This window comes from Neopelma chrysocephalum, unplaced genomic scaffold (genome assembly GCF_003984885.1).
Source record: "Neopelma chrysocephalum unplaced genomic scaffold, ASM398488v2 Primary Assembly neopelma1_365, whole genome shotgun sequence".
Classification (NCBI taxonomy): Eukaryota; Metazoa; Chordata; class Aves; order Passeriformes; family Pipridae; genus Neopelma; species Neopelma chrysocephalum.
In genome coordinates this window covers 702,435-728,580 of record NW_020898029.1, presented here as the reverse complement: position 1 = coordinate 728,580, position 26,146 = coordinate 702,435, and the positions used below count along the sequence as shown (strand labels likewise).

At 39.9% G+C, this 26,146-nt stretch overlaps 1 protein-coding gene across 4 annotated transcripts in view; it reads left to right on the top strand.

The window, feature by feature from the left end:
• The window catches only part of EPS15L1 (epidermal growth factor receptor pathway substrate 15 like 1), a 44,888-nt gene that overhangs the window by 10,501 nt on the left and 8,241 nt on the right, over positions 1 to 26,146 (top strand). For 3 of the 4 annotated variants that reach the window (XM_027706113.1, XM_027706116.1, XM_027706115.1), the window contains 14 exons: positions 497 to 654; positions 1,096 to 1,252; positions 2,095 to 2,157; positions 3,688 to 3,773; positions 4,155 to 4,227; positions 4,714 to 4,875; positions 5,679 to 5,876; positions 6,100 to 6,264; positions 8,314 to 8,440; positions 8,731 to 8,781; positions 9,127 to 9,263; positions 10,291 to 10,351; positions 10,726 to 10,808; positions 12,305 to 12,437. In XM_027706113.1, the coding sequence (XP_027561914.1) occupies positions 497 to 654; positions 1,096 to 1,252; positions 2,095 to 2,157; positions 3,688 to 3,773; positions 4,155 to 4,227; positions 4,714 to 4,875; positions 5,679 to 5,876; positions 6,100 to 6,264; positions 8,314 to 8,440; positions 8,731 to 8,781; positions 9,127 to 9,263; positions 10,291 to 10,351; positions 10,726 to 10,808; positions 12,305 to 12,437 (1,654 nt within the window). The remainder of the gene's footprint in view (positions 1 to 496; positions 655 to 1,095; positions 1,253 to 2,094; positions 2,158 to 3,687; positions 3,774 to 4,154; positions 4,228 to 4,713; positions 4,876 to 5,678; positions 5,877 to 6,099; positions 6,265 to 8,313; positions 8,441 to 8,730; positions 8,782 to 9,126; positions 9,264 to 10,290; positions 10,352 to 10,725; positions 10,809 to 12,304; positions 12,438 to 26,146) is intronic. The other variant, XM_027706114.1, reaches the window with a different exon arrangement.

Below are 26,146 nucleotides of genomic sequence, written 5' to 3'. Positions count from 1 at the left end.
GCTTGGAAGAATGGAATACCAAAGAAATTTAATTCCCAATTTAAGGATTTAATGCCAAAGAAACCATTAATCAGACTTGGAAGAACAAGTGAATTGTAATCAGAGTGACCATGAGGTGGCAAATCTTACAGGGGAATTTTCACTTTACATAGAAAGTGAGACCGTGGAAAGGTTTTACTCATGTCTCTACTTTAATACCAAAGAAATCATTAATCTACCTTCTAAATCTCCTGTTATTAGCATGAAGACTTAATATGCCCAGTTGGATCTGTATTTCCAAAGAACTAATGATTTTCAACTGATGAAGAGCTGTTTATCAGTGTTTTATTCAGCTAAAGAATATGAAATTAAACCAGGCAGTGAAAATAGTTATTTCCCAGTCAGACTGGGTTGTGCAAGATGTTCAGCACATCCAGCTCTGGGTGATGGATCTGCTCAGTGTGTTGATAATAAAGGCTGTTTTTCTCCTTTTGAAATGTCCCCCTTTGCTTTGCAGCCAGCTGTGAACTGGGTGGTCCCAATGTCTGAAAAAGTGAGATACGATGAGATTTTCTTAAAAACAGACACAGACATGGATGGGTTTGTGAGTGGCCAAGAAGTAAAGGACATTTTTATGCATTCAGGTCTGTCTCAGAATCTCCTAGCACATATATGGTAAGAATTCCCTAGTAGGTGTATTTTTGTAATTATTTATCCAGCCAGAATTGTGGACCTAACATTAAAAAACACCCCAGAAACAAACCAAAAACCCAACCTCTTCCACATGTCCTGTTACCATACTGCAATATGTGGAAAATCAAGGGAGAAATAAATACTCCCTTTGCTTTTCTGGGAGGGGGGGAATAGTTCAGTCTGTGAACTGTGATTGTCTTTTGAAGTTCTAGTGCTTTAAATATTTTCTCAGAGCAACACTGCTCTATTCAGTTAAACATGTCTAATAAAATCCTGCTCTGTTTATGGAAGTCTCACTAGAATAAGCAAGCTCTGCTGAGGATGAATCAAAAGGAAATTACATGTATATGTGTATTTGAGGCTTTTTGGTAGAGGAGAAATAAGATTTTTTTGTTTATAATGGTGATCTGTTTTTCTCACCAGGGCTTTGGCAGACACGAGACAGATGGGGAAGCTCAGCAAAGACCAGTTTGCACTTGCCATGTATCTCATTCAACAGAAGGTCAGCAAAGGGATTGATCCTCCCCAAGTGTTATCCCCAGATATGATCCCTCCCACAGAGAGGAACACTCCCATCCAGGTAAGTCAGTGATTATTTGTAGATAACACTGAACTTACTTGCTTTGAAATGGACTTTAAGTAGGAATTTTGTACTTTTTTTTTTTTAATATCTTGGTAAAGAATTGCCAATATTTTTTTTCTTACCTTCCCTTACAAATTTCTTTAACATTTGAAAATAAATGTAAATTTCCAACAACTAAGACCGTAAGTAAAGAAAAATGCAGTAAAATATTCCATAAAATAAACTATTCCATAAAAGGAGTCATAATACTGAAAAAAGTCTAGCATGAAAAATACTCCTTTGTCATAGAGGAGTTTTTTCTTATTTTTTAATTTTTAAAAATATTTTTATTTTAACAATATATAAATTATAATATAGATGTATATATTTATATATTATCTCTATATATAATTTTAACTTTGGGGAACTCGTAACAGCAAATATTAAAAGCTGGTTGAGTAGCCCATCCCTGACTGTGATCAGCACCAAATTCCTCTGTAGAAATATCAAATTTTTTAATGGCTAAATGAAGAGCAATGACTTCCTAGTTTCTGGGATTCATCCCTTGTATCATGCCAGTCCACAGTCCTGCATCCATCACTGCTGATACCACTTGACTGGAGCATCTGAGCCTTTGCTAAACCTGCTTTATTCCTTTCCTCCACTCTGTATTTCTGAAAGTGAGATGAATAAACACTTCTGTCCTGTCAATACCTTCCTCTTTTCTATAAACTATACTGTATTTTTCTTGACTTTTTTTTTTGCTTTCCCTAACCAGAAACCTCTTGGAGCTCTAAATAACTTAATTGTTGCTGTTGCTGTGGTCCTTTTAAGGTTTCTCCTGTATCCTTTTTCTGTAGACTCTGTCAGGTTACTTGACCCCTGTAGGAACTGAGATCTCAGCACTCACAGAGATGCGGCGTGTGAGTAACTGTGACATCCAAAGGAATGCCCATTTTTTTTGTATATGATGCTGCTGACTTCAAAACCTGGTTTTATTTCTCCACCTTTGCCTGTCTCTGCTCTTGAGTTCTGTGCCACTTGCTCTTGGCATGATGGGATGTCACAGCAGTGTGAAGGGCCCAGCACTGGCTGCTGACCTGGTGATATTTATTCCCTCAACAATTGCTCTGTCAGGAAGTTTCTGGGACAGGAACAGTTGAAGTTACTCATGGATTAGTTCTCTGAAATTATGAGCAGTAAACACATCTTTAAGCTTCCCATTATTTCCAACTAATTCTAATTTTTTTCCACCTAATGTATATTTAGCTGAGCATAACATAAAATAAACTGAGCTTTATTTGGCTGAGCATAACATGAAATAAACTGAGCTTAGTGAGTTTAGTTAAGTGGTTCTTATCCTAAGCAATGCAGCAGCTCATTTTAACTTCTTTCACAGTCATGTTGGGTGACACCTTCCTGTGCCCCTGTCCAGCACTCAGTGCAGGTCTCTCAGCAAATCTCTGTCTGGCCTGACAAAATCAAAGTGATATTAGAAGCTTTTGATTTGCTACCTTGAAGAATTAGTCTGGATTATTTTCATTTATGATGACGTAATGGCATATTACAAAAGAAATGATCACCCAAAATGAGGACTTAATTAAATTAAATTAAATTTAATTATTTAAACTGTGTACTCACCTATTGTTTCTACAAAAATGTCACCTTTTAGTCTGCTGATTTTGATTTATTGATTAGGTTCTTGTTTAGTTTTTTGTGTTTAATAAAGCCAAGCTTTCTGTGGTTATCACAGCAACCTCCAAGTGAGCGAAGCAAGCAAACTGTACTTTCTTCTTTTTAAAATGCTATTTAAAAATTGTAGGTCTCCTGTTTTTTAGTGCTAACAGGGAGTTCAGTGCTGCAGTTTTTGCTCAGTTGCAGTGGGTTTTCTTAGAGCAATCCTTTTTATAATAATCACCAATTTTGTACCTAGTGCTGAGATCCTTTCTTAATAACTTCTGATAGTCTTATCTAAAAGACAAGAGGTGCCCTCTGCATCTTCCCTCATCTACCCCTGAATGGGTGCAGAAATGACCTGAATAATTGCAGACCTTGCCATGAATTTGTGGCAGGGCTCAAGAAGACTGAAATTACAATCTGCTGTCCTTGAGTTCCCTGGAAACTTTACTCTTGACTGTAGCAGAGCTGGGGTTTAGGTTTTGAATTTTAATTTTAATTCTCCCATAGCCTGCAGTTTATTTGTTCCCATTGTGCATGTCCTGTCACTGCTGTGTGTCCCAACTCTCCTGCCTGTTAAACAGGCACAGAGACAATTCTCCTGTCCCTCAGGTAGAATTGCTTGGCATGTTCCTGCTTGTTGCACAATAATTTGATGTGTCTCGTAGCACTTTGCAAAATCATATAATGAGGATTTTATATCCCACCTCTGTCCTTGGAAAGGAAGAGCTTCTGTTACCACTCAACATTTTAATTGACTGTTTCATTCTTAACAGGACAGTGCAAGTTCTGTTGGATCAGGAGAATTCACAGGAGTGAAGGAACTGGATGATATTAGTCAAGAAATTGCTCAGCTGCAGAGGTAAAGTTGTGGACTGTTAACAAAATCTTGAACAATAACCAAATAAGTCTATAGTACTGATGTGTCAGTTACTTTTGTTTTCTTTTAGCCATTTTAGAATTATTTGTCACTGAAATTGGTGACAAATCTCCCACTGATATCTTACAGTTATGCAAAGCCAGCCTGGATTCTACCAGGTGACTTCAGGACATTGATTATGGCCACAGATAGTATTTTTCAAACAATAATTGAGACATATAAACCTTTACTCCTTTAAAAAAATATATGAGAATATGTGCTGGCTTTTTTAGCTACATGGTGTTTCCAGAATAATATTTAATTGCTTTTTGTGTGTTGTATTATTTAACTAATAATAAATACATGTGCTTGTTTATCTGACAGAGAAAAATATTCACTAGAGCAGGACATTAGGGAAAAGGAAGAATCAATCAGACAGAAAACCAATGAAGTTCAGGTAAAATCTTTTGTTTATCCTTAGTAGCTTTCATTTTAATCCAAATAATATATGGGAATTAAGCATTTTTCATGTGTTTATGTTGCTGCTGGGCAAGTCTTCCTTTCTTTCTTTCATGGGATTTTCCTCTGACTTACAGAAAGAATTTTATTTTCCTGTTCTCCATCAGAAATGTTTTCATCTGATGCTGATTAATACAAACAGAAGATGATACGTGAACAATTTGAAAGGGTTTTTTTTTAGTGCTTAACAAGACTGTAATTTAGGAAAACATTATTCAAGAGTACTGGTTTTGATAATCAGGATATAACTCAATGCCACGTACACTGATTTATTTCCTGCTGTCTCATACAAGTTCCTGCAGAAATAAAACAGCTGCAGGGGCGTAGAAAATCTTTTGGGTTTTGCAAAACCTGCTTGTCTGTGGCTGATCATTCCTTGAGGCAGCAGCTAAATGTAAGCTCCAAACTGTGGGATTTTCCTCAGGAACTGCAGAATGACTTAGACAGGGAGACAAGTACCTTGCAGGAGCTGGAGGCTCAGAAACAAGATGCCCAGGACAGGCTGGATGAGATGGACCAGCAGAAAGCCAAGCTGAAGGATATGCTCAGTGATGTCAGGCAGAAATGCCAGGAAGAAACCCAGGTGGTGAGTGTGTGTTAATTCTGGACGTACCCAACAGTGCTTTTGTCTTCTGTTGAAGGAAATTCTATTTATTTAATGAAAAAAGTTGCTTTCTCTGTTCATTTTGACCATAAATCGCAATTTCCACACAAATACATAGGTCCAGGAAAGGGTTTTGCTCCCCTAAATACCTCTGATTGTGGTCATAAAAAGGGGGGGTTGAGGCAGATGATCTCCAGGGGTCCCTTTCTACAGAAATTGTTGTTGTTCTGAGAATATAGAAAACGTTTATTCGACCTAATAAGGCAGCTGAAAAGCATCAGAGACGGTCCATGGCAGTGGTGCAGGTTTTGAACCTCTGAAGGTCACCAGTGTTGAGTTAAAAGTGGGTTTTCAGGGAGATACAATTGCCAATAGAAATAGCAGGTGAAAACTTAGTCTGTAACATTGTGTGAGAAAGTGTTGAAGAAAGAAGTGTATAAGCAACTCTGTAATTTTAACTCTTACCAGAGTTAAAAATCAACTTCATGCTCCTTGATAAATGTTTGAATGGAAAAGGAGCCAGGTTCTGAAAACCTGGTAACACCTGTTAATTACCTGTGTAATTAGGGTGGTATTTCTGTGATTTAAAATAGTATTTCTTGCTTTTATTGATTGTGCTTTTATCATGGATTTTGTGCAACATCAGAAGCAGCACGAATTTCTTTATGTTAAGTTCTAACTATTCTCTTTAGCAATTGATAGGTTGCTTTACAACTTCCTGTTATTTATATTATAAATTCGTAATTTAATAAGTTAACATTTATTTCAAATTTCACTTTTTTCAGATTTCATCACTAAAAATGCAGATTCAATCTCAGGAATCAGATTTAAAATTACAGGAAGATGACCTTAACAGAGCAAAAGCAGAGCTGAATCGCCTGCAGCAGGAAGAGACTCAGCTAGAGCAGAGTATCCAGGCTGGAAAAGTGCAGCTTGAAACAATAATCAAATCTTTAAAATCAACACAGGAAGAAATAAACCAGGTATTCACTGGAGTTTATACAATTTTTAGCTTCTTGAAAGGCTGAGTTGGACATCACCTGGAAAGATTATTTTTAGAAGAGAAAACAAGTGGTGGCTCATGAAATAAACCTTTTCTTTTTGACTGGTTTATTCCCAGTCTGAGTCAGGAAAAAATTCAATTCTGGTGTGGGGGGGAAATGCAACTGTCTGGCAACAGTGTTTAATGAGAATTTTCCTTCTCAGGCAAGAAGTAAACTTTCCCAACTGCAGGAGAGCCACCAGGAAGTCAACAAGAGCATAGAGGAATACAATGAAGCTCTCAATGGGATCCATGGGGGCAGCCTGACCAATTTAGCAGATATGAGTGAAGGCCTTGGACAGACAGAAAGAAGCAATTATGGAACTATGGTAAAAAAAATGACTGTTGCTTACTGTATTTGGCAATAATTAAACTTGTGACTTGCACCTAATGTGAAATAGTTGGGTTTTGGTGCGTTAGCAGATCCCAGCAAGGCAGGGCAAGGCTTTAATGCTGGTGGAAAATCTGATTTTTGAGCCTTTTGTTAGATCTTGTGCTGGGATTTTGTGCCTGTGTAACTGTAACAGTGTGGGCAGGTAAGCAAACTGTGATTATGGACCCAAAAAGAAAAGGTCCTTTTATTTTGTCACCTGTCACATGTTCAGTCTCAGTAGGGAGGTGGGACTTTATTTCCAGTTCAGGTGTTTTTGTTTGTTCTTGCACATTGTCCAGTTACCTTCTCTGGCTGTAAACTTCCCTTTAACCATCTATTTCCTTCTTATTTCCAAAAGAAGCTCTACAAATTTCTCTTTTGCAGTGAGCTGTGTTCATCACATATTGTTCCCTTCCCAAAATACATGGATGGTTCTCTTCTGCTTCAATAATTCCAGCACCATTTATCTCGTTTATTATGTTTTCTTCTAATCAGTATTTTTTCCAAATCATAAGATCCTTCAGGGTCGTAAAGATTTTTCCAGTCCATTTCTGTTGGGTATCTATTGTTGATTTAGATATTAAATAATCCTCTAAATCACAAGAATTTTCATTCTTTTTAAAGCCCGTTTCTTCTCTTAAATATAAAAGTTGCATGATTGCTTGATTCTGCTTGCACACATACTTGGTGCTTCCTCATTAGGGAAACTTGTTTTCCAGAGCCTTTGTAAGCACAGTATTTGCTGTGGGTTTAGTGTGAGGTTAAATATGTGTCATGTATAGTAAATATTCAGCAGGCATTGCTGTTTTAATGCCCCGCTTTCAACTTGGTCTGTGAAAACAAACTGCTCCAAAGAAGATTAAAAACAACAATACATTGAAAAACGTGGCCTTAAAACACTTCACTGCTTAGTTTCTCTGTTTGCATGGCTTGCATAATATTATATTTAATTTCCACTGAAAACTTCCAGATGTTTCTCTTACTTGCAAAACCTATGAATCACTTACTGGAAGAAAACACCAGTGGATGTTCATAGTAATTTTTTAAAACCATTGTGCCCCTTTCCTGTTTCTCAATTCTTTCTTCCTCTTCCTCCTCCCTGCTGTTCTGAGAAGTATTAATTAAGATGTTTTCATTTGCACCTTGTAAAGGGATGAAAGAAGTGCTGTCTCTGGTGTTGGGGGCAGTGGAAGTGGGTAGTTGTTGCTGGGTGTTCCTTATTTTGGGATGGAATGGCTCTGTTTTCCCTGGAAGTGCTGTACAGGGCAAACATGGCAAGGGCTGGTTTCATCAGAGACCCCCAAAGCAGACCCAAACCAACCCAAATTAATGTCCTGGAGAGGTTTCAGAACTTGAGTTTGCTGCTTGTTCCTGCAGGAGATTTTTTTCCAACTTGACAAAGTTACATTTGGGCTCTGCTGAGAAACTTTTCTGTCATCAAAATGTTGGGGTGACTCTTCCTACATGAAGGGCTTTGTCAGGGGAAATCACTGCTTGGAGCTTTGAGAATGAGTTAAAAATCAGCTCAAGAATGAGTTAACAAGAAGCAATCTAGAGCATGACCACTCAGTAGTATTCTCTTGTATTTGTAGTCCACAAATAGTCCATAAAATGTATCTTTATCTTTTAAATAAGTGTCTTACCTGAAGCTGAGCTGTAAAATAACGTGGGGGAGGAATTTTTTTGCCAGTGTGATGGTTGGGGGTTGGTTTGTTTTCATGATTTAAGTGTTTGAGAATTGAATATTTTAATATGGGCAACAGTTTAACCTTTACTTGTTACATGCACTGTTATCTTTTGATGTTCTCTGTAGCCCTGGGCTACGTGTTTCCTTCTGGTGTGTAATTACTTCTACTTGGAAGTCATGTATTCAGAAAGTTCTTTAGAAAGTGATTTTTGAGATTGTTAAACAGGAACTGAGATACCCATTCAGAAGAAATTCTGTGCCAACTGAGCGTTTTCATCCTGGTAGAGTTGCTATGATGTTTTTCCTCTTAATTTTTAGGATGATCCATTTAAGAACAAAGCCTTGATGTTTACCAATAATACACAGGAATTGCATACAGACCCATTCCAGTCAGAAGATCCTTTCAAATCTGATCCATTTAAGGGAGCAGACCCCTTCAAAGGCAGTAAGTGACCTTAAAGATCTTCAAGGCCAATTGTTGAGTAAATGATGTTTTCACAAACTGTTATCATCCTGCTAAATAGTGGATAAAACTATTTTTATAATACAATATATATAAATAATATATAAATATTATTATATATAATATATATAATTATTTATAACATATTAATATAAAATATAAATATTATATAATTATATATAATATATAGTATATTATATATAAATAATACGATATATATAAAACTATTTTATAAAACTATTTTAATAAAATTATTTTTCTGTTCTGCGTAGGTGACCCATTCCAGCATGATCCTTTTGCAGAACAGCCACCTGCCCCAGCAGGTAAGAACCCTTTGGAGGACAGGACACAATTTGTGTCGTAGAAACAATTTGTAGCCAAACACAAAGAATTCCCAGGTTTCCCTGGCTTCAGGTTTTTGGGTTGCATGTGGGAACAGAGAAACCTGACAGGTTTGTGCCTTCAGGATCAGCATGTTAATGAGAAGGGTGTAATTCAAACTTAGCAAATATCCCCTTTATTGAGGTCTCTGGAAGTTTGAATCAGATTTACCAAATCACATGTTTCTAAAGAATCAGTGAGCATGAGGTGAAATACTGAATGTTCTTTATAGACACATTAGGTGCTACATTCTATATAATCTATTTACCTTTTCATGCTCCTTTTAGATCCCTTTGGAGGTGATCCCTTTAAGGAAAGTGACCCATTTCGGAGTTCTGCCCCTGAGGATTTCTTCAAGAAGCCAGTGAAGAGCGACCCATTTACCTCAGATCCATTCACAAAACCCCCTGCTTTACCCTCAAAGGTCAGTCAGTTTGAAATCTACACTTCATAGATTTCTTTACTATTGACAGCCTTGTTGTCTGAAAGCTGAAAGGAGTGAAATAACACAAAATACTTTTCCCCTAACTGGTGAAATATCATTAATTTTACTCTTGAAATTTCAGTGTGTGTTGTTGAGGCAATCAGCAGTGTTCTCTCTGGTTCTATGATAATGAGGTGCAGTAAGATGGATATTTTTCCTCTCTGTTGGGAATTTCAAGCCACCATCACCCACTAGTTCCCAGCATTCCCTCCATTCCATTGGTTTGTGCAGTCACACAGTGAATGGAATTGAGGAACTGCTCTGGTTAAAGGATTCCTGAGCCCCCAACAGACACTGGAGCCAGGACAGTGGAAAGACTGCACAGAACACACTTGTTAAATCACAGTTACAATGAAATATATATGTATGTATAGATATATAGATATATATATATAGTCAGAGTTCTGAACCTGTCCAGATGCACATGTGTGTGCTTGTTTGGAGGTGATAGATTTTTTGGTTTATTTTTATTATTCTTTCCCTCCCTCTTGTGCAATTCTCTGACTGTTGCCACCCAAGAGTTAGGACAGTGTTCCAGTTTCAGTCAGTGGGAGGGTAGTTTGTCTTGCAGGATAGGATTGTACTTGGAAAAAAGTACAACTTTTACAACTGTAAACACCATCTCTTTAAAAAGAAGCAGGATACAGACTCTGGATTAATAATTATATAAATGCCTGACTTGAATATTGCTGTTGCTTAAAGACTGGACACTTCTGGATGTGTTTTCATATTTTGCCCTGGTAACTCATGTTGTATTTCAGTGGGATGCCCTTTTCACTTGTAGGTTTTTGGTGTTTTGTTCAAGGCTATCAATAGCCAAATTTCATATAATCAGTTGATTTTATCCTACTCTATTTCCACTGAACAGAGTGATCTGAAATTGGAAATAATTGTGATTTTGATATGCATAAAAAGGCAAGTGCACAGTACAGCAGAACAATAATTGTGTATATCTGTTCTTATTTAGCCTGACCCTTTTGAAAGCACTGATCCTTTTACGTCTTCCAGTATCTCTTCAAAAGGTCCAGGTAAGAAGAAAACATTTTCTCATGAAGATGAATAAGGAGGTATCTTTTTATGAAAGAAGAATCAAATATAGGAGTTGAAAATAGAGAGTCTTGTGAACTGTTGGCAAAAAGCATCACGGTCCTGCTATGGATTATAAGACTAAGTCTTTGTGACACCATATATTTCAGTTTTTTCTTATTTTCTTTTTTCCCCCTCCAAACAACTGGTACAAAACCTGTTGTCTTATGGAATTCTCTTGTAACATCCCATGCCAGGTCAAAATACAGGTGTGTTTTAGTCACCTGCCCAGTTTTGTACTTCATTGGCAGCACCAATTCTTTGTCATTCTTAAGTATTGTTCAAAATGACTTCTTTCTCCCTGTATCTGTTTCAGATCCATTTGGAACACTGGATCCATTTGGAAGTGGTGCTTTCAGTAGTGGGGAGGGATTTGCAGACTTCAGTCAGATGTCAAAGGTAAAGGTTACAAGGAAAGCAACTGTCCTTTTAAAAATGTATGTACAGATATTTATTTGAAGTGTGTGATATGGTTGTAACTCTTCAGCTGACAACCCAGTTCTGTTCCTTTTTTTTCCAATCAGCCTCACCAGTTACTTAACAAAGCATTTTCCATCCATGTCATATATGGCAAAGTCTTAAACCAAGACTGGCAGATTCAGTAGGGATAAATCAACTTTTCACAAACATTTTCATACACCAGATGAGCAGAAGAAATTCAAAATTAAAATTAAAAAAAAATTAAAAGACAAATTAACTCATAGTGTTAATTTGTAAGAAGAGTATTCTTCTATTCCATATATTTCCTCTAAATCCTGGAATCTGCTCCTTGGTTACTTCATAGAATTATAGTATCCTGACTTGTTCCTAAACTTACCATAGAATCACTAAGGTTGGAAAAGACCTCTAAGATCATCAAGTCCAACCATTAACCAAACACACTAAATATATGTAAAACTAACCTTAGTGTAAACTCACTCCACTCTTAACAGTCAGTCAGCCTTTCCCATGTTTTAAGTGTGCAGTTTCTGTTCATTTTAAGTAGCAGATGAAGAGAAAGGTTCAGGATGCACCTGAAAAAAAAGTGGATAATTGGAAATTGCTGTTACCTTCCTGAGGTGGAGTTTGGAATTTACAGTTTCCAGCAGTGCCCAGCTCCTTCTGTTGGTTCCACAGTAATGCTTGAAAATTGTGGAGTTATGTAAATGTTAACAATAAAATAGATTATCATATCACTTGGACTAATTACATTTCATGGGTTTTTTTCTAGCTTTTCATACTATTTTGGGGAGGGTTTTAACTCTCCACTAGGTGGCAACAGCCTTTACCAATATTGATGTGTCTGGCTTGAGGTAGAAATTTTAGCCAAGGTTTGACTGCAATTTTTACCTTTGCTCCCCAAATCCCCCTTTCTTCATTTCACAGTGATGAATTTCGCTGCATGGCATCATTTTTGTGCCCTTCTTATCCAATAGGAGAGTCCTTCAGAAAAGCCAACTGAACATAGGAAGCATTAAATACATGCTTTGGGGATTTTCCCTGAGCTTTTGCCACAGCTGTGTGTAACTTCAGAAAAGCTTGGAATAAAGCTCCCCATTCTGTGGTGTTTTTCCAGGTTCTTCCATGATCCTGTTTATCAGAGTGGAGGTTAGACTGTGGTGTGACTGTTCACTGCCAAATAGTAAAAAAAGTAGAGTTTTACTTCCTTTTATTTTTTTCATCAGCTTTTTGCTGGGACTAGAAGTTCTAGAAGTAATTATGTGATGAGGGCATAAGTTATTTTGAGTGTTAATGAAATCTTAGCACCTCTGTCACTGACCTTTTACACCACTGATAATTCTGGACATCTTAGTTTTTTGAAATTAATGCCTCTAATTGAGTTAACTTGCAGCTTCATGAAACCACAGGTTTGCCAGTGTGCTTACATCCTTTCTCTTTTCTTTTTTCTCCTGTAGTCAGCAGCTCCTGACCCCTTTGCCTCCTCTTTTGGAGGGGTGGGATTTTCAGATGACCCTTTCAAAAGCAAATCAGACACACCAGCGTTACCACCCAAGAAAAATGTCCCTCCACGACCCAAGCCACCCAGTGGTAAGGAGGTTTTATTCTTTTAACAGCCAGTTCCCCCAATTTTCAGTATGTTAATGGATATAAAAACAAGTTGAGAGTCTTCTGTCTCATGATCTTATATTTCAACAACAGAGGAAGGTATGAGATTATCAGCAAATTGGCAAAATTGTCAGTAAACCAAACTGGAATTCTTCAGACTGGAAAATAGATGATGAGGGAGTGGTGTGACAGATCTGTAAAATCACTTGTGGCAAGTTAAAATGGTGGAAAAAAATTTCTGTCTGTTCCAAGTAGGCAACACATGAGATTAGTAAATGGCACCTTCAAAATAAAGAGGTTTACATTTATACAGTAATCTAAATTCAGGGTTTATTTCTATGTTTGCCAGAGAATATGGTGAATGCAAAAAAATTTAAATGGGCTTTAAAAACCCCTAGATAATTCTTGAAAGAAACAGGGGCAACAGGGTGTCCCAAAAGCCAAAATACTCTTTCTGGCTCCTGTGTAGCTGAGTGTCTGCAGGGCAGTCTGACTTATGGCTGCACCTTTCCCTTGTTTGGATGTTCTTCTTGAGGCATCTGCCACTAGTTACTGACACAGAGTACAAGGCCAGACAGGCCTGTCCTGATCTGTCTGTCCAGGTGTGATCATTCTTACACTCACACATTAAAAATAAACATAAAACACTTTCTGAATATATGGCTTGTTCCTGCATCAAGTCCATTATGAATGGAAATTCCATTATGTATGGAAATTCTGGGAGGTGTATAAATCTCCTGAATTGAAAATAAGATCTCTCTTAATGGAGCTTCTACTTCTACTATTTTTTTTTTGCCCTCCCTGGAGTTGTTTTCAAAATATTCAACTACCAGTGAAACTGTTTAAAGAACTGAAGCCACTTAGAAACTCTTAGTTTCGAGTCTCCTTTTAACAACAGTAGTAGAGCTCAGTTGATAATGGGAGGGAACATTCAGTTGGCTCAAATAAAAGAAAAACAACAAAACAACAAAAACTGGCTTCTGCTTATGAATAGGCACAGAATTTTGCACTAAACATGAGTCCACATCTTGTATCCTTGATATCCACATGTTAGGAAGTACAAAGAGAGCAGATCCATGGTTGTCTCTCAGTGTGGGGATTGTCTGCCTTTCTGCTGGTGCATTTTGGAGCAGAGTGTGCAGCCTGCATCCTGTTTATAGCAGGTACTGCAGATCTGGCTGGGTTTGCAAAGCAGTTATTCTAAAACAAACTCCTTGCATCAGGTGAAAAGTTCTTTCTATTACCAAAGTATGCTGGAAATGTCCTTGCTTAACTCACAGATTGATCCAAGGTTTGGAAGGTATTATTTCACACAGTAGACAGACCATTGTTCCTATTCCTCTGATTTTATTGCTTAAGAGATGATGGTGCACACTAGAACCCTGAAATCAAATGATGAGGTTCTGTGTAGGTGAGTATTGATGCAAATCTGTCAGGAAATGCTCTAGGATTGTGGAAAAGCTCCTGAGGCAGTTTGTCCCATACTTGCTTTCTGTAAGTATTTACCACTGTTGAGCTACTAGAGAGTCTTCAGTAATTAAAAAAAACCCCACATAATATACTGACAAATATCAACCACTAGGACAGATATGAATAAAAGCAGAAATAGAAAAGCTGAAGGGAATCTTATTGTGAATTATGTTGCTTTTCTTTATTTGGTTTTCAAGGAAAGTATGTTAAGTGGCCATCTTTAAAAAAAAAAAAGTCTACATAAAATATTTTAGTGTTTAAAGGGACTAGATGAAGTTTGAATGAGTCAAACAAATACTAAATATACCTATATTACCTCTTATATGTGGTTTATTTTTATTCCTTGTTTGAAACATGATTATTCTTAGCAGATGCAGTGTAATAGTAGCAGCAAAGGTGAGGACTGACTCACCTACATGAGGGTTTTTTGTATTTGTGTCTCCTCATTCCCTCTTTTGTACAAATCGAGGAATTTGGTGAACATTTAGCTTTATTGATTTGTTTTTAATTTAGATGTGTGCACTCAGCCTTTCATCAGCCTGTTAAAAACTGTTTCAATGCGTCCCTTCCCCTCACAATATTTGTGAGGTTCAGCCGCTCGACCAAAAGCAAATGTTGTTATGATAAAATAGACTGAGGAGGAAACAAAGCAGGGGTTTTTTTAAAGCAAATGAGCCTCATGTGCTTATGCACTTCTACTCCTCCCTTCCTTCCACAACTAAGACAATCTTCAGTGGTTACTTAAAGCCTGAGAAATTATATAGTAATAAAGTGTGATTGTAGCAAGAGATACAGGCCCAAAGTGTGTGTCAGAAATGGGAACACTGCTCAGCAAACAAACAACAGGCAAGAAACTTCCGCTGTTTCTTACCTTTCTCATTGGTCTGTTTAATTAAAAAAACAAGTAGGTGATAAAGATCTTGCTGAAGGGTGAATAAATGCTAGTTGTTACCAGACAAACCTGTAATTTGCCTTTCTGTTCCCAGTTTGTGCTCTTTTTAGTAAAACTGTTCTTTCTGTTGGGGGGGATTTTTGATACTGAAAAGCACTTGTGTGGTTTGCCTGCACTGTGGTAGGCAGGTCCAAGGAGCTCTAATAGAAAGCTTTGCTTGCCCTCAAACCTCTGCAGTCAAGTAGAAAACATAAATACTTTTGCAGAGCATTGAAAACTCTGATTTCCCAGGTAGTTGTGGATAGGGGAGACTAACAGGATCCTCCAGAGATTGTTCCCAATACGGTGCTTTTCTGAATGCAAAGCTTTTGAGGGGTTCTGTGACGTGCAAACGTTGTCTGATAGTCCACTGAGGGATTGCAGGGTGTCCTGGACCAAAGTGTGCCACAGTCCCTTGCCCATGGGTCTGTGTTTTGTCCAGGTGAGAGGGAGTTGGGCATCAGGTCTCGTTCCTTCACAAAAACAAAGACAGAGCAAACCCCTGGAGCTGAACACAGGACCAGGGAAACACTTAGAATCATGGAATGTCCTGAGATGTGACCCACAAGGACTATCCAGCCCAACCCCTGGCCCTGCCCAGGACACCCCAACAATCCCACCCTGTCCCTCAGAGCATTGTCCAAAGGCTCCTGGAGCTCTGGCAGCCTTGGGGCCGTGCCCACTGCCCTGGGGAGCCTGGGCAGTGCCCCAGCACCCTCTGGGGGAAGAACCTTTCCCTGAGATCCATCCCAACCCGCCTGGCACAGCTCCAGCCCTTCCCTGGCTCCTGTCCCTGGTCCCCACAGAGCAGAGCTCAGCTCCTGCCCCTCCGCCTCCCCTCGGGAGGAGCTGCAGCCCCCGAGGAGTCTCCCCTCAGTCTCCTCTGCTCCAGCTGAACCAGCCCAGTGCCCTCAGCTGCTCCCCAGACCTTTCCCCATCCCTGTGTTCCTCCTTTGGACACTCTCCAACCCCAGGACTCGAGGTGAGGCCACCCCAGGTCAGAGCAGGGTGGGACAATCCCCTCCCTGGCCCGGCCGGCGATGCTGGGCCTGATGCCCCCAGGACACGGTGGCCCTTTGGGCTGCCAGGACACTCTGGTGACTCATATCCAACTTGTCATCCACCAGGACCCCCAGATCCTCTTCCACAGCACTGCTCTCCAGCCTCTCATTCCCCAGTCTGTCCGTGCATCCAGGGCTGCCCTGTCCCAGGGGCAGAATCCGGCACTTGCGCACGTTCAACTTCCCATGGTTGGGGATTGCCCAGCCCTCAGGTTTGTCAAGATCTCTCTGAACAACATCTCTGCCTTCGAGGGATTCAACAGCTCCTCCCAACTCAGTGTCGTCACCAAACTCACTCAGTCTGCCTTCCAGTCCCACATCCAAGCCCTTTCTGAAGGAGTTGTAGAGCTCTGGCCCTGAAACGGAGCCCTTTGGACACAGCCTCTGTTACCATTTAGAGATGGTCAGAGCAAAAAAGCCTCTAAAAGGAGTTTGTAGTTCAGGGCAGCTGCTCTCATGTCCAGGCTCTGGAGATGATCTTCATACAGCACTTAAAGGAACTTCTGTGCTGCTGCCAGCAGGATGGCAGGATGGCAGTGGGTCATCGTGTCTGGCCTTGCATGTCCTGACCTGGTCACTGGCTACTTGTAAAGTGAAAATGGGTTGGTTGTTTTGGTTGGTTTGTTTGTTTTTAGTTGGTGTTCAGGTTTTTTCACAGCTGGAACTTTGAGGAGAAGCTGTGAGCTGCGTGTCTCAGCAGATAGTTCAGTTCACACTGTCTGTGGTTGGTACTATCAGGCAGGGATAGGCAAACCCTTACTGTGTGGCATGGATTAGACACCCTTCAGATCCATATCTTTCCATTCTTGAATACTAAGATTAAGAGAGGGGATGACAATCATGAGATTATTTCCTTGTATCTTGTGTAGAATCTCAGGCTTATGCTTGTTCTGTTCATCATAAATCATTTTCCTTCTTTCTCACTCAACTTTGAATTGAAGTCTTGCAAGATCTGTTAGATGTTAATCTGATCCTTACTTGGTCCAGGAGAAGTGTCACATTTGCTTTTCGGGTTAAATGCTCTATTGTGGGTTTTTTCAATGTAACTATTTAGAGGTTAAGAGCAGAATCTTTAAAGAGAATTGGAGGAAGGTCAATAACTCAGTGAATTCAAACAGAGAATGTCAAGGAGAAGGTTACAAAGTGTGCCACAGAAGCAGCAAGCCTGGATACCTGTGTACATCACAGCTCCAGCTTATTGTCACATGGAAAGATTTGAAAAATCACACTGTCCCTTATCTGGTTTAAGATTCTCTTTTGAGGTTGAGGAAGATCAGCTAAGAAGAATGTCTTTAGCTCTTTGGACTGGACTGTTCTGAAGAAAACCCCCAAGGCAGTGTGTGCATGTTCTTTCTCTTCAGGGACGTGTTTGTAGCCATGAAGTTCCTAATGGATGTGAGGTTTCCTAGGGCTCCCCTGGGACTTGGCTGGAGTTATTAGATGTTCACCAGGTGGTACTGGAGAACTTGCAGGTTTCTTTGGAGAGGAGTGGAAGGATTTCTGTATTTATTGATGTTATATCTTGAATAATGCTCAAAAAACACCAGAGAAATTCCAGATAGAAACGTGTGCTTTTTGTGATAAATGGAAAACAAACAATAGTAGTGTCTCAACATTCTTAAACAAAGGTGTCCTGTGATCTGAATTCCACTGCACATTATTTTCTCCAACTCCCCTAAAACGTAGCTGAGTTTTGTAGATCTATAAGTACTTTTTTTTTTTCAGCACTACCAAACTTCTGGTCGCTTTATATTTCTTATGCTGATTCTCAGGGTTTGTAAGACTTCTATGAAATCGAGAACAAAAAAAGTCTGAAAGAACTGGTAGACTGAAACCTGTCAGTTAAAATGGCATTTGTAGGTTCTCACAGATGAAAAATGATATTTTCTGCTGTGAGCTGCAGATTGAAATCAGTCGGAGTTCACCACTAACTAGTTTCTAGGTAAAAGTTGTTGATTACAGAAAGAGAGAAACAGATTTTTTTTCTTTTTTTTTCTTTTTTTTTTTTTTTAAAGTACAGGAAGTTGCTGTGTGGGTGTCAGTGATTGGGTTATAAGTAAAATTCAATGCTCTAGTGCTTTGATCGTGGGACCCAGTGCTCTTGCCCCACCCTTACCACTTCCTTTCAGAGCAGCCCCATGCATTCCACATTGCGGTTATAGCAGCACTGTTAACCAGTGAGACAAACCACTACTGACAAGCATCTGACACACCACTCTCTGTGCTATGGACTCTTCACCAGCTCCTCCAGTTCCTGAAGGAAGTCACTCTCTATCCAGGGAGGAAGAGCACCACTTGACCCCTCCTAATACAGAAGGTCATGCCCCTGCCTTATTGCTGCAGTGAGGGTGTGAGGAGGGCACTGCTGGTGCCACCTTACCTGCCTTTCCTGCCTTCTTTCAGACAGAAGAATTCCCTGTGGATTAATGCTGCAAGGTCAAGGCCGTGTGACCCAGCTCCCAGCTGGGTATGGCACACCACAAGTTGTAGGATACAGTCAGTTCCTGGTGATGCTTTGCATCATCTTGGGCTTCCCAGATATGAATATTCCTGTAGCCCTCTTCAGTTTCCTCCAGAGGTTAACTCACACACCCAAGGGACAGAGAGATGGTTTAGTGCCTTTAAGGCTGCTGGTGCATTCACTCCATATCCACCACTCAGTATTCCTGCAGGTGTTACCAAAATGGCAGGATACAGCTGGTGTCACCAGGCAATCCAAACTAATCACTCCATCCACGTTTGGCATCCTCCAAACAAATATTACTGGCCCTGCTCAACTAACGATGGCCCAGGTGCACGTGGTTGACAGAAAAGCTCAGTGACAACACTTTTTGCCATCAACAAGTTCTGGGCATGAATGTGAGTCTGCCTTAATCTTCATTCCAGGAGTGATGGATAAAAGTCCCCAAATTTGGGGATGCCTGGAGAACTTTAGAATAGGTTTGAAATTACTTCCCTATGCAAAGGAACATCCTGCCCCAAAGACTCCAGATAGTCACCATCTGCTTTCCCAGGACACTCTCCCATGCTACAGGAACATGCTCAGCTATGGGGAATTACAGACAAGGAAAGCCTGTCCCTGGTGGAATTCCAGAATCCAAGTTAAGAGAAGCATTTAGAAAAAAATTGAGCGTAGTAGGTGGGCAGAGTTTACTGGGGAGCAGTGGAGGATACTTGAGCCTTTGGAATCACCCAAGACATAGTGGTTGAGACCCTGGGGAAGAAGAAGAAGAAGAGACTTTGTGATGAGTCTCCAAGATGGAGTTATTTAGCTGCTATTTGAAATACAGGTATTAAAATAAATGATATTGGGAAATAATAATTCCAGATACACACGGGGAGTTTGTCAGAGAACTTTGGGTTTGCTTTGTAATCCATTAATTTTTTTGTAGCTCTGGTGTGTGATGGCAATTTATAGATTGGCATTTCAGAGGTTAGTGGTTAACACCTCTGTTAAAACCTCTTGGGTTAAGGGCTTCAGTTCTGTTCTCATAGTGTTTTTATTACTGGTTGTGGTTTTGAAATGTCAAAATATTGGAAAAAGAAGACAGACCAGGGGACAGCAGCCTGCCTTGGCTTAGGAAGCTTGATTCTCATCCCTCTGATGGGCCTGGCTTATGTGGAGCTCCAGCCCTCAGTGCAAGCACAAAGGTTTGCACAGAATATTTAATATGAGTGACTAGAAACGATTACAAAATAATAGTAATGATTTTATTGATAATAAATTTATCCAGCCAAGGTGGTAGGCCTTCGGTGTTTTACCAAACCACGAATTGCAAAACTTCAAGATGTGTTTTGCTGCCCCACCTACAAAGGCAGAAGAGGCTGATTTAAGCAAAATCTGACTGATCAAGTCCTGTTTTCTTCATCTTGCCAGCTGACAGATAAAGAGAAACGATACCTGAACCTGTTGGTGGCTTCAAAAAATGAAAAGAGGGCAGGGCTTTGAGATCTTAACAGGTCTTCAGGATCTTAATATTGTGTTTATTGAACTAATCTGAAAACTTTGAGCTGTGCTGGGTGCTGTAATCCGTCATCTGCAAAAACACTTATTCCCTAGTCTGGGGTGAGGATCCTTTGCCTTTTCTTCACGAGTGTGGTTGCAGGAGGTTGTTGTCAGCCCCAAAGAAGGTGGAAATGCAAGAAAAATTAACCAACCAAGTCCCAGAGCAGCTTTTTGTTCTGTTGATGTGATGCAGGGAGATTGCAGGGGAAATTCTGGATAGATTTGCCCACTCAAGTGCTCACAAAGGGATCCCAAAAGAGAATATTCTGTGGTCAGTTTGACCTCAGAGCTTTAACAAGTGGACACCCAGACGATCCTACATCTGCACACATGTTCCAGGATTGTCCAGCTAGAAGTTTCTGGGCTAGATTCCCTCTTTTGGGATGTCTTTTGCACCCCTTGAACCATTTTAGGAGCCTCTTGTGCATCCCCAGCTGCTGACAGAGCCCAGGGCAGTGCAGGCAGCTCACGGCAGGCGATGTTTGTGCAGCCTGTTCTGCTGCTCTTCCTTTGTATTTGATGCTTCCTCCTCCTTCATGTCAACGATAAATATAGTCCTTTTTTGTATGTGTCACTTCTCTAAATTTAAGGCATTTTATGGTTTGACTGTTTTTACAATTTTAGACTTATTTTTCCTCTGCACTGTCAGTGCACATTGACCTTGTATTGACAGGTTTTAGTGAGGGGAAAAAAAGCTCAGATCTTTGCTACTCTTTGAGTTGGGCATAGAAATGGGTTTTAATAATCTGTTTGTCTTCAGTGTCTCAGATCAAAATTAAGGCTTCACAATTTGTTCAGTATCTTGCTTAAAAAACCCTGCAAGCCAAAGCTTTTTGTGCATTTATTATGTGCATTTACTGGGTTCAGTTCTTGAAAGCAAATGGTGCCTTAGCAATACTTAGTGTTTAAACACATCACGTTTTCCTGGTCATTTTTTTTGACCTGCACCAGGATTTGCATAGAAATTTGCTCTGTGTGTTTAGTGAGATAAGTTTTAAAAGGAAGAATCCATGTTAGATGTAATGGATGTAATCAGGAGGTGTAGGAAGAAAAAAAAAGATTGTATTAATCAGAAAAAATGATGTAAAATAATTGCCTTGGTTTGATATGGATTTAATTCTAAATAACATAGATTTATTTAAGAAAAAAATAATGTGAAATAATTCCCTTGATTTGGATTTAATTCTAAATAGTGTAGATTTATTTGAGTTCTGAGGATCAATCATTTGCTCTAGAGCAGAGTATACAGAGCTCTGTTCTTTATTCTTGGTGAGATGACAGGGGTGTTGGGATGTTTATTTCTGCGTGGTACCACACACCTGCTTCCTTAGAACTTTCTGAGCACCCAGAGTTATTCACAAGTACCACAAGGCCTGTTTACCTTTAGGTTTTTTTTCCTCTCATCTGCAGCCGAGAGTGAGAAAATCAGCCTCAAAGTTGTGACTGACAGGAAAAGCTTTTTATTTTTCATACCTTGACAGTTGCATTAGAGCCCAGGCATCCCTTGTTGTGTAGGATAAATGACTCATGGGTGGAGCACCTGCCCAGCCACAAACTAAAAATTCCATTCACGCTTTGATTCTCTTGTTTATGCTGATCTCTCACAGCAAAGATATTTCAGTAGTGATGGTTGAAGGAGCCCGTTCAGAAGCTGTTTCAGAACAGATTCTTGGGCTGAAGGTGATAACGATTTCTCACCTTTTGGGGAGTTTGTAGAATTTCAGAATATTTCTCTCCTGCGCAGGGTTTTGGGGGTTACGGGCGAGCTCAAGGTGCAAACTTTGCAAATATTGAGCAAAAAATAGTTTCGAGGGGGTTTTGCACAAGAAAAATCTTTCCTTCTGTTACTGAAAACACATGTTGTGATTTTGTGCAGAGAACGTTATCACCAAACAGTTGAGTTGGAAATACAGCACAGAAATAGCCCCTGTTGAAGCCAAATACTGCTGAGTGTTCTCTAGAAAATTGGGTTTAATGTAAGTAACCTTCAGGCACAGTTTGAAAACTAGCAATCCATTTTTCTGTAAGTTCCTAAAGTTCACTTTATGAAGGTTTTACTCTGCATCAATGAAGGAGCTGAACAGTTTAATAGGATGGTGAAAACATGCTGAGTGAGTTAGGAATGATATGTAAATTTGATAAAGTGCCAAGAGGAAGATGTGCTGGGAGGGACCTTCCACTCTGCAGCCTCCAAATCCAGAGTCACACTTGCCCTGCTGTGTGAGGGACAGATGTAGAAACCCTGGGATTATATGTTCAGGTATAATCACAGGTGTGGGCTTAACTCACACTATTGTTCCTCATCCTCTGCAGCACAACTCTGGCTTCTCAAAGCATATTTTTCAATTAAGAAAGTTTCCTGGAAAGTTTAAAGTTGTGTCATCTCAGCTCTGCCCTGTTAACCCAGGAGCAGGAACGATCCAGGCTTCAAAGACAGGGAAAATTCTGCCTCTCATCACTCAGCAAGATCCTCCTCTAAGCAGAAAGTTAAGCCCTGCACTGAAATACAGAATATTGAGAAAACTGTAAATGTTTCACTTCGTTACCAACATCTTGTAATTCACTAAGACAAAATTTATATTTGCATCCGACCAGTGAGGTTTTATTTGCCTTGAAATATAGATCTTAACCCTCCAAACTCGAGTTTGCTGTGGGGTAAGAAATGAGATAAACCCTTTGTATGGGTGGAGTTCACTCTCAGTAACAGCACTTGCTGTGGTAAAAACCATTTTGTTCATCATCTCTTTTTGCTGAAGTGAGTCCTCGGTGTGGTTTGGGTGCACCACTTGGGTAACTGCTGAAACTGCTGTGGTTTCAGAATAGGACCTGTTGTGCTTTTTTTCTGAATTTTTTTCCCCTGAAACTATTAGCAGAAAAATCAAATAAGGGTTACAACTGTTTGCCTGCACTTTTGTGCTGCCATGCCTTAAAATGGTGAGCAGGGTCGTGTAAAAATACAACATTTTCCAGCAAATGGAAGATTAATGCAGCCTTAGTTACTACTGAGAGTATATTTTGCAGTGTTAGAATTTTACCAGTGTCCTTCAGTTCAGCTGGTGACTTTTTTACGTGGTTTGGGTATTTTTGCTTTACATTATAAAAATACTGTACCCAGAGTCTTGACACACTAAACATGGAAATGCAAAAATCTTTGTGTACTTAAGAGTACACTTACTACTCTGGGAGACTTACACGTGGTGTAAGCCAGCAAAGATGTCAGAAAGATAATTCTGGTGTCGTTATTACTAATTTGTGGTTAATAAATGAGTAAATTTGAACTTCTAACTGAACCAAACAAACTCCTGCCAGGCCTCAAAACCATTTTTGCAGAGCGTGGAAGGATAAAAGAAACTGTAATAACGTACAGAGGGTGGTGAAAGAGGGATTTGGATTTGGCAGTTGGACTCTGTCAGAAAGGGGAGGGTAACCCAGGTTCTTATTAATAAATCCCTTGGGGTGGATCAGAGTGAGACGACACTGAATAATTGGTGTTTGTAAACATATATGTGTTCAGCTTTGGTGCTGCCTTTAAAATTGCTCTGCAAAAAAGAAACCCCGTTGTTATAAGGGTTTCCCTCTTTCACTTTTTCTTCAAAATAACAACATTATCACCCTATTCTGTTCTAACACCTGAAAAAAATAGCACTCAGAGTGTAAAATGAAAATTGTCCATATTATTAGCACTAACTCTTGTGACATGGTGACATTTCCTCTACAGCAAAGTGATTCTTTGTGATCTTTTGTGAAGGTGAAGCACAAGAAACCCCGATGCTCTGTGCAGGTTCAAAACCACCAGGACCTTTGTGCAAGAACCTTAAACAGGCCACCCAGAAAAGCCAAGTTTGCTGAACAAATATGTTGCAAACCCGGAGTTTGTGTTAACAGTCACCAACTCCACAAAGTGGTTTCGGTAGCAGAAGGTTTAACCTAAGAAAAGGGCAGCTTAAAAGGGGTTGGGTTTGCCTCTGTCACTCCAAATTGCTTTGGGGCAATACAGGGTGGAGGATATGAGGGGGAATGTTCTTGCTGGTAACTGGCAATAGAGGAAGGAGGGAAAATGTAGAGGGCTTTTGTTTTGCCTTGACCTTCAATTAGAAATGCAGATTATTTAATTCTCTTGCAATTCTCCAAGGTCAGGTTGGACAGGGCTTGGAGCAACCTGGTCTAGTGGAACCCATGGCAGGGAATTGGAACTGGGTGAGCTTTAAGGTCCCTTCCAACCCAACCCAACTCATCCCATGAGCTCTGTTGGTAGGAAAGGCTGGTTGGGGTGAAGGGGGGTCTGTGCTTGTGAGGAGAGCAAATGTTGCTGGAATTTCCTGTATATTGGGTCACTTACTTCCATAAAGGACAAATCACTGGCCTGACCTGCCTCTCTTTAGGAGTCCCCCATGTGGTTGCTACCATGGGGATCCATATATCCCTGTCACATCTGTGATCCAGGATGGAGCATGTGCTGAACTGTGGCAAATTGTACTGGAGGGAGCTTTGAGAGGTCTCCTTTATCCTCCAGCTTCGAGGCAACTAAACCAGTGGGGTTTCTAGAAACCATTTCTCAAACCTCATGGATGTGGTGATGAAATGCAATAAGTTCCCTGGTCAGTCTGGAGGATCCTTGAATTTTCAAAATGGTGTGGATTGTCTAATGTGAATCTCTCTTGGTCCAGTCTGAATCCGTTTGGTTTTCTCCTGATGGAAGACTTACCTCCAGTGATCAGGTTCCCCTTGAACACTCTCAAGGCTAAACAAATCCACTTCTATCTCCTACTGCACGTGTCTTGTTTTCCATGTCTCTGTGTGCTTGTTCAGCTGGGGACTTCCTTGCTTCCCACTCCCCTGCAGCTCAGTGCCTGTATTGCATCCGAGTCTCACCCTGACACTGCACTGCTGAGAACCTGCACAATTCCTTCAGTTCCCTGGAAGCCTGATCCCTTCAGCTCCCTGAACACCTGATTCCTCAGGTCCCTCAAGTTCCCTTTACACCTGATTCCTTCACTTCCCTGTACACCTGATCCCTTCAGTTCCCTCTACACCTGGTTCCTTCAGCTCCTCTAAACCTGATTCCTTCAGCTCCCTGTGCCTGTTGACTTTTGGGAATAGAGACCAGCTGAGTGCAAGGGAAGATGGGACTTCAGGCTGGCCCTGGGGTAGGAGAGGCTGAGCTGGGATTTAATGGCAGCTCCTGGAGAGGTGATCAATTTAGTCCAAGTTTTCTGCTCTCTTTCTCTTTGATAAATGAGGGTTTCCACAGATCTGAGCAAATGTTGTGAAGTTCATGAGCAACTACCAAAGTACCTTAAAAGCTCCCAGGCTGTGGCTCAGCCATGCCAAGTACACCCTCTGAAATTTGGGGTTTGTGCTTTCCTGGTATGTGTACCCTGATGGGAATACATGATAAGATTCCTGTTAAATTATGGTTCAAAGAATTGAACATTTCAAAACAGATGATAACTTCAATGCAAATAATGTTTGTGATTCAGGTTGTTACACAGAATGTTGTAAATGTTTGTTTTAAGAATGTTTGTAGATTTTCCTCTATCAAGTACACATTATAACCAAGAGTGTTCATCCAAGGAATATTTTCCCTGGAAATTGGGTGTGTACTTGTCAGGAGAATCTTTTTTTTTTTTTTCTAAGAGGAAAAAAAAAATACATTTATCTGTTTGGTTATCTGACCTCACAGAATAGTACTTTTGGCAAGGGGAATTAAAAACTAACCACTGAAGTTTTAATTGCAACAAAGAAAATATACAAATATTATTATATTACACAAAAATTGCTGTGATTTCATTTGTTATTGGGGTGGAATAGAAGAACAAGCAGTCACCTACAAGAGGTGGGTTGCAGAGCAAGCACCCCAGAACGAGGTGATTTCTTAATCAGTCTCTTTTTCCTTGTACAAAAGTGGTGGTAGAAGGATAAACCAGTCCCAGGGAAAAAAAAGCAGAATGCAGGCATTCTGTAAAGTCACAGCTAAGTTACCATTTAATCCTATTTATCATGATCTATCTTTAGTGATACATATTTTTACGTATTTTACCTTTTATATAATCCCAAACTTAAACTTGAAGTGCCTCTAATCCTGGAAAATCAAAGTCATACTTGTCAAATTCTTTTGACTAAATGCCTTCATATTGGGTTTTATAATTTAAAATCTTGCTGGTATTAATATTTTGGTATGTATAAGACAATAAACCCCATTTAAATAAAACAACTGTTTGAG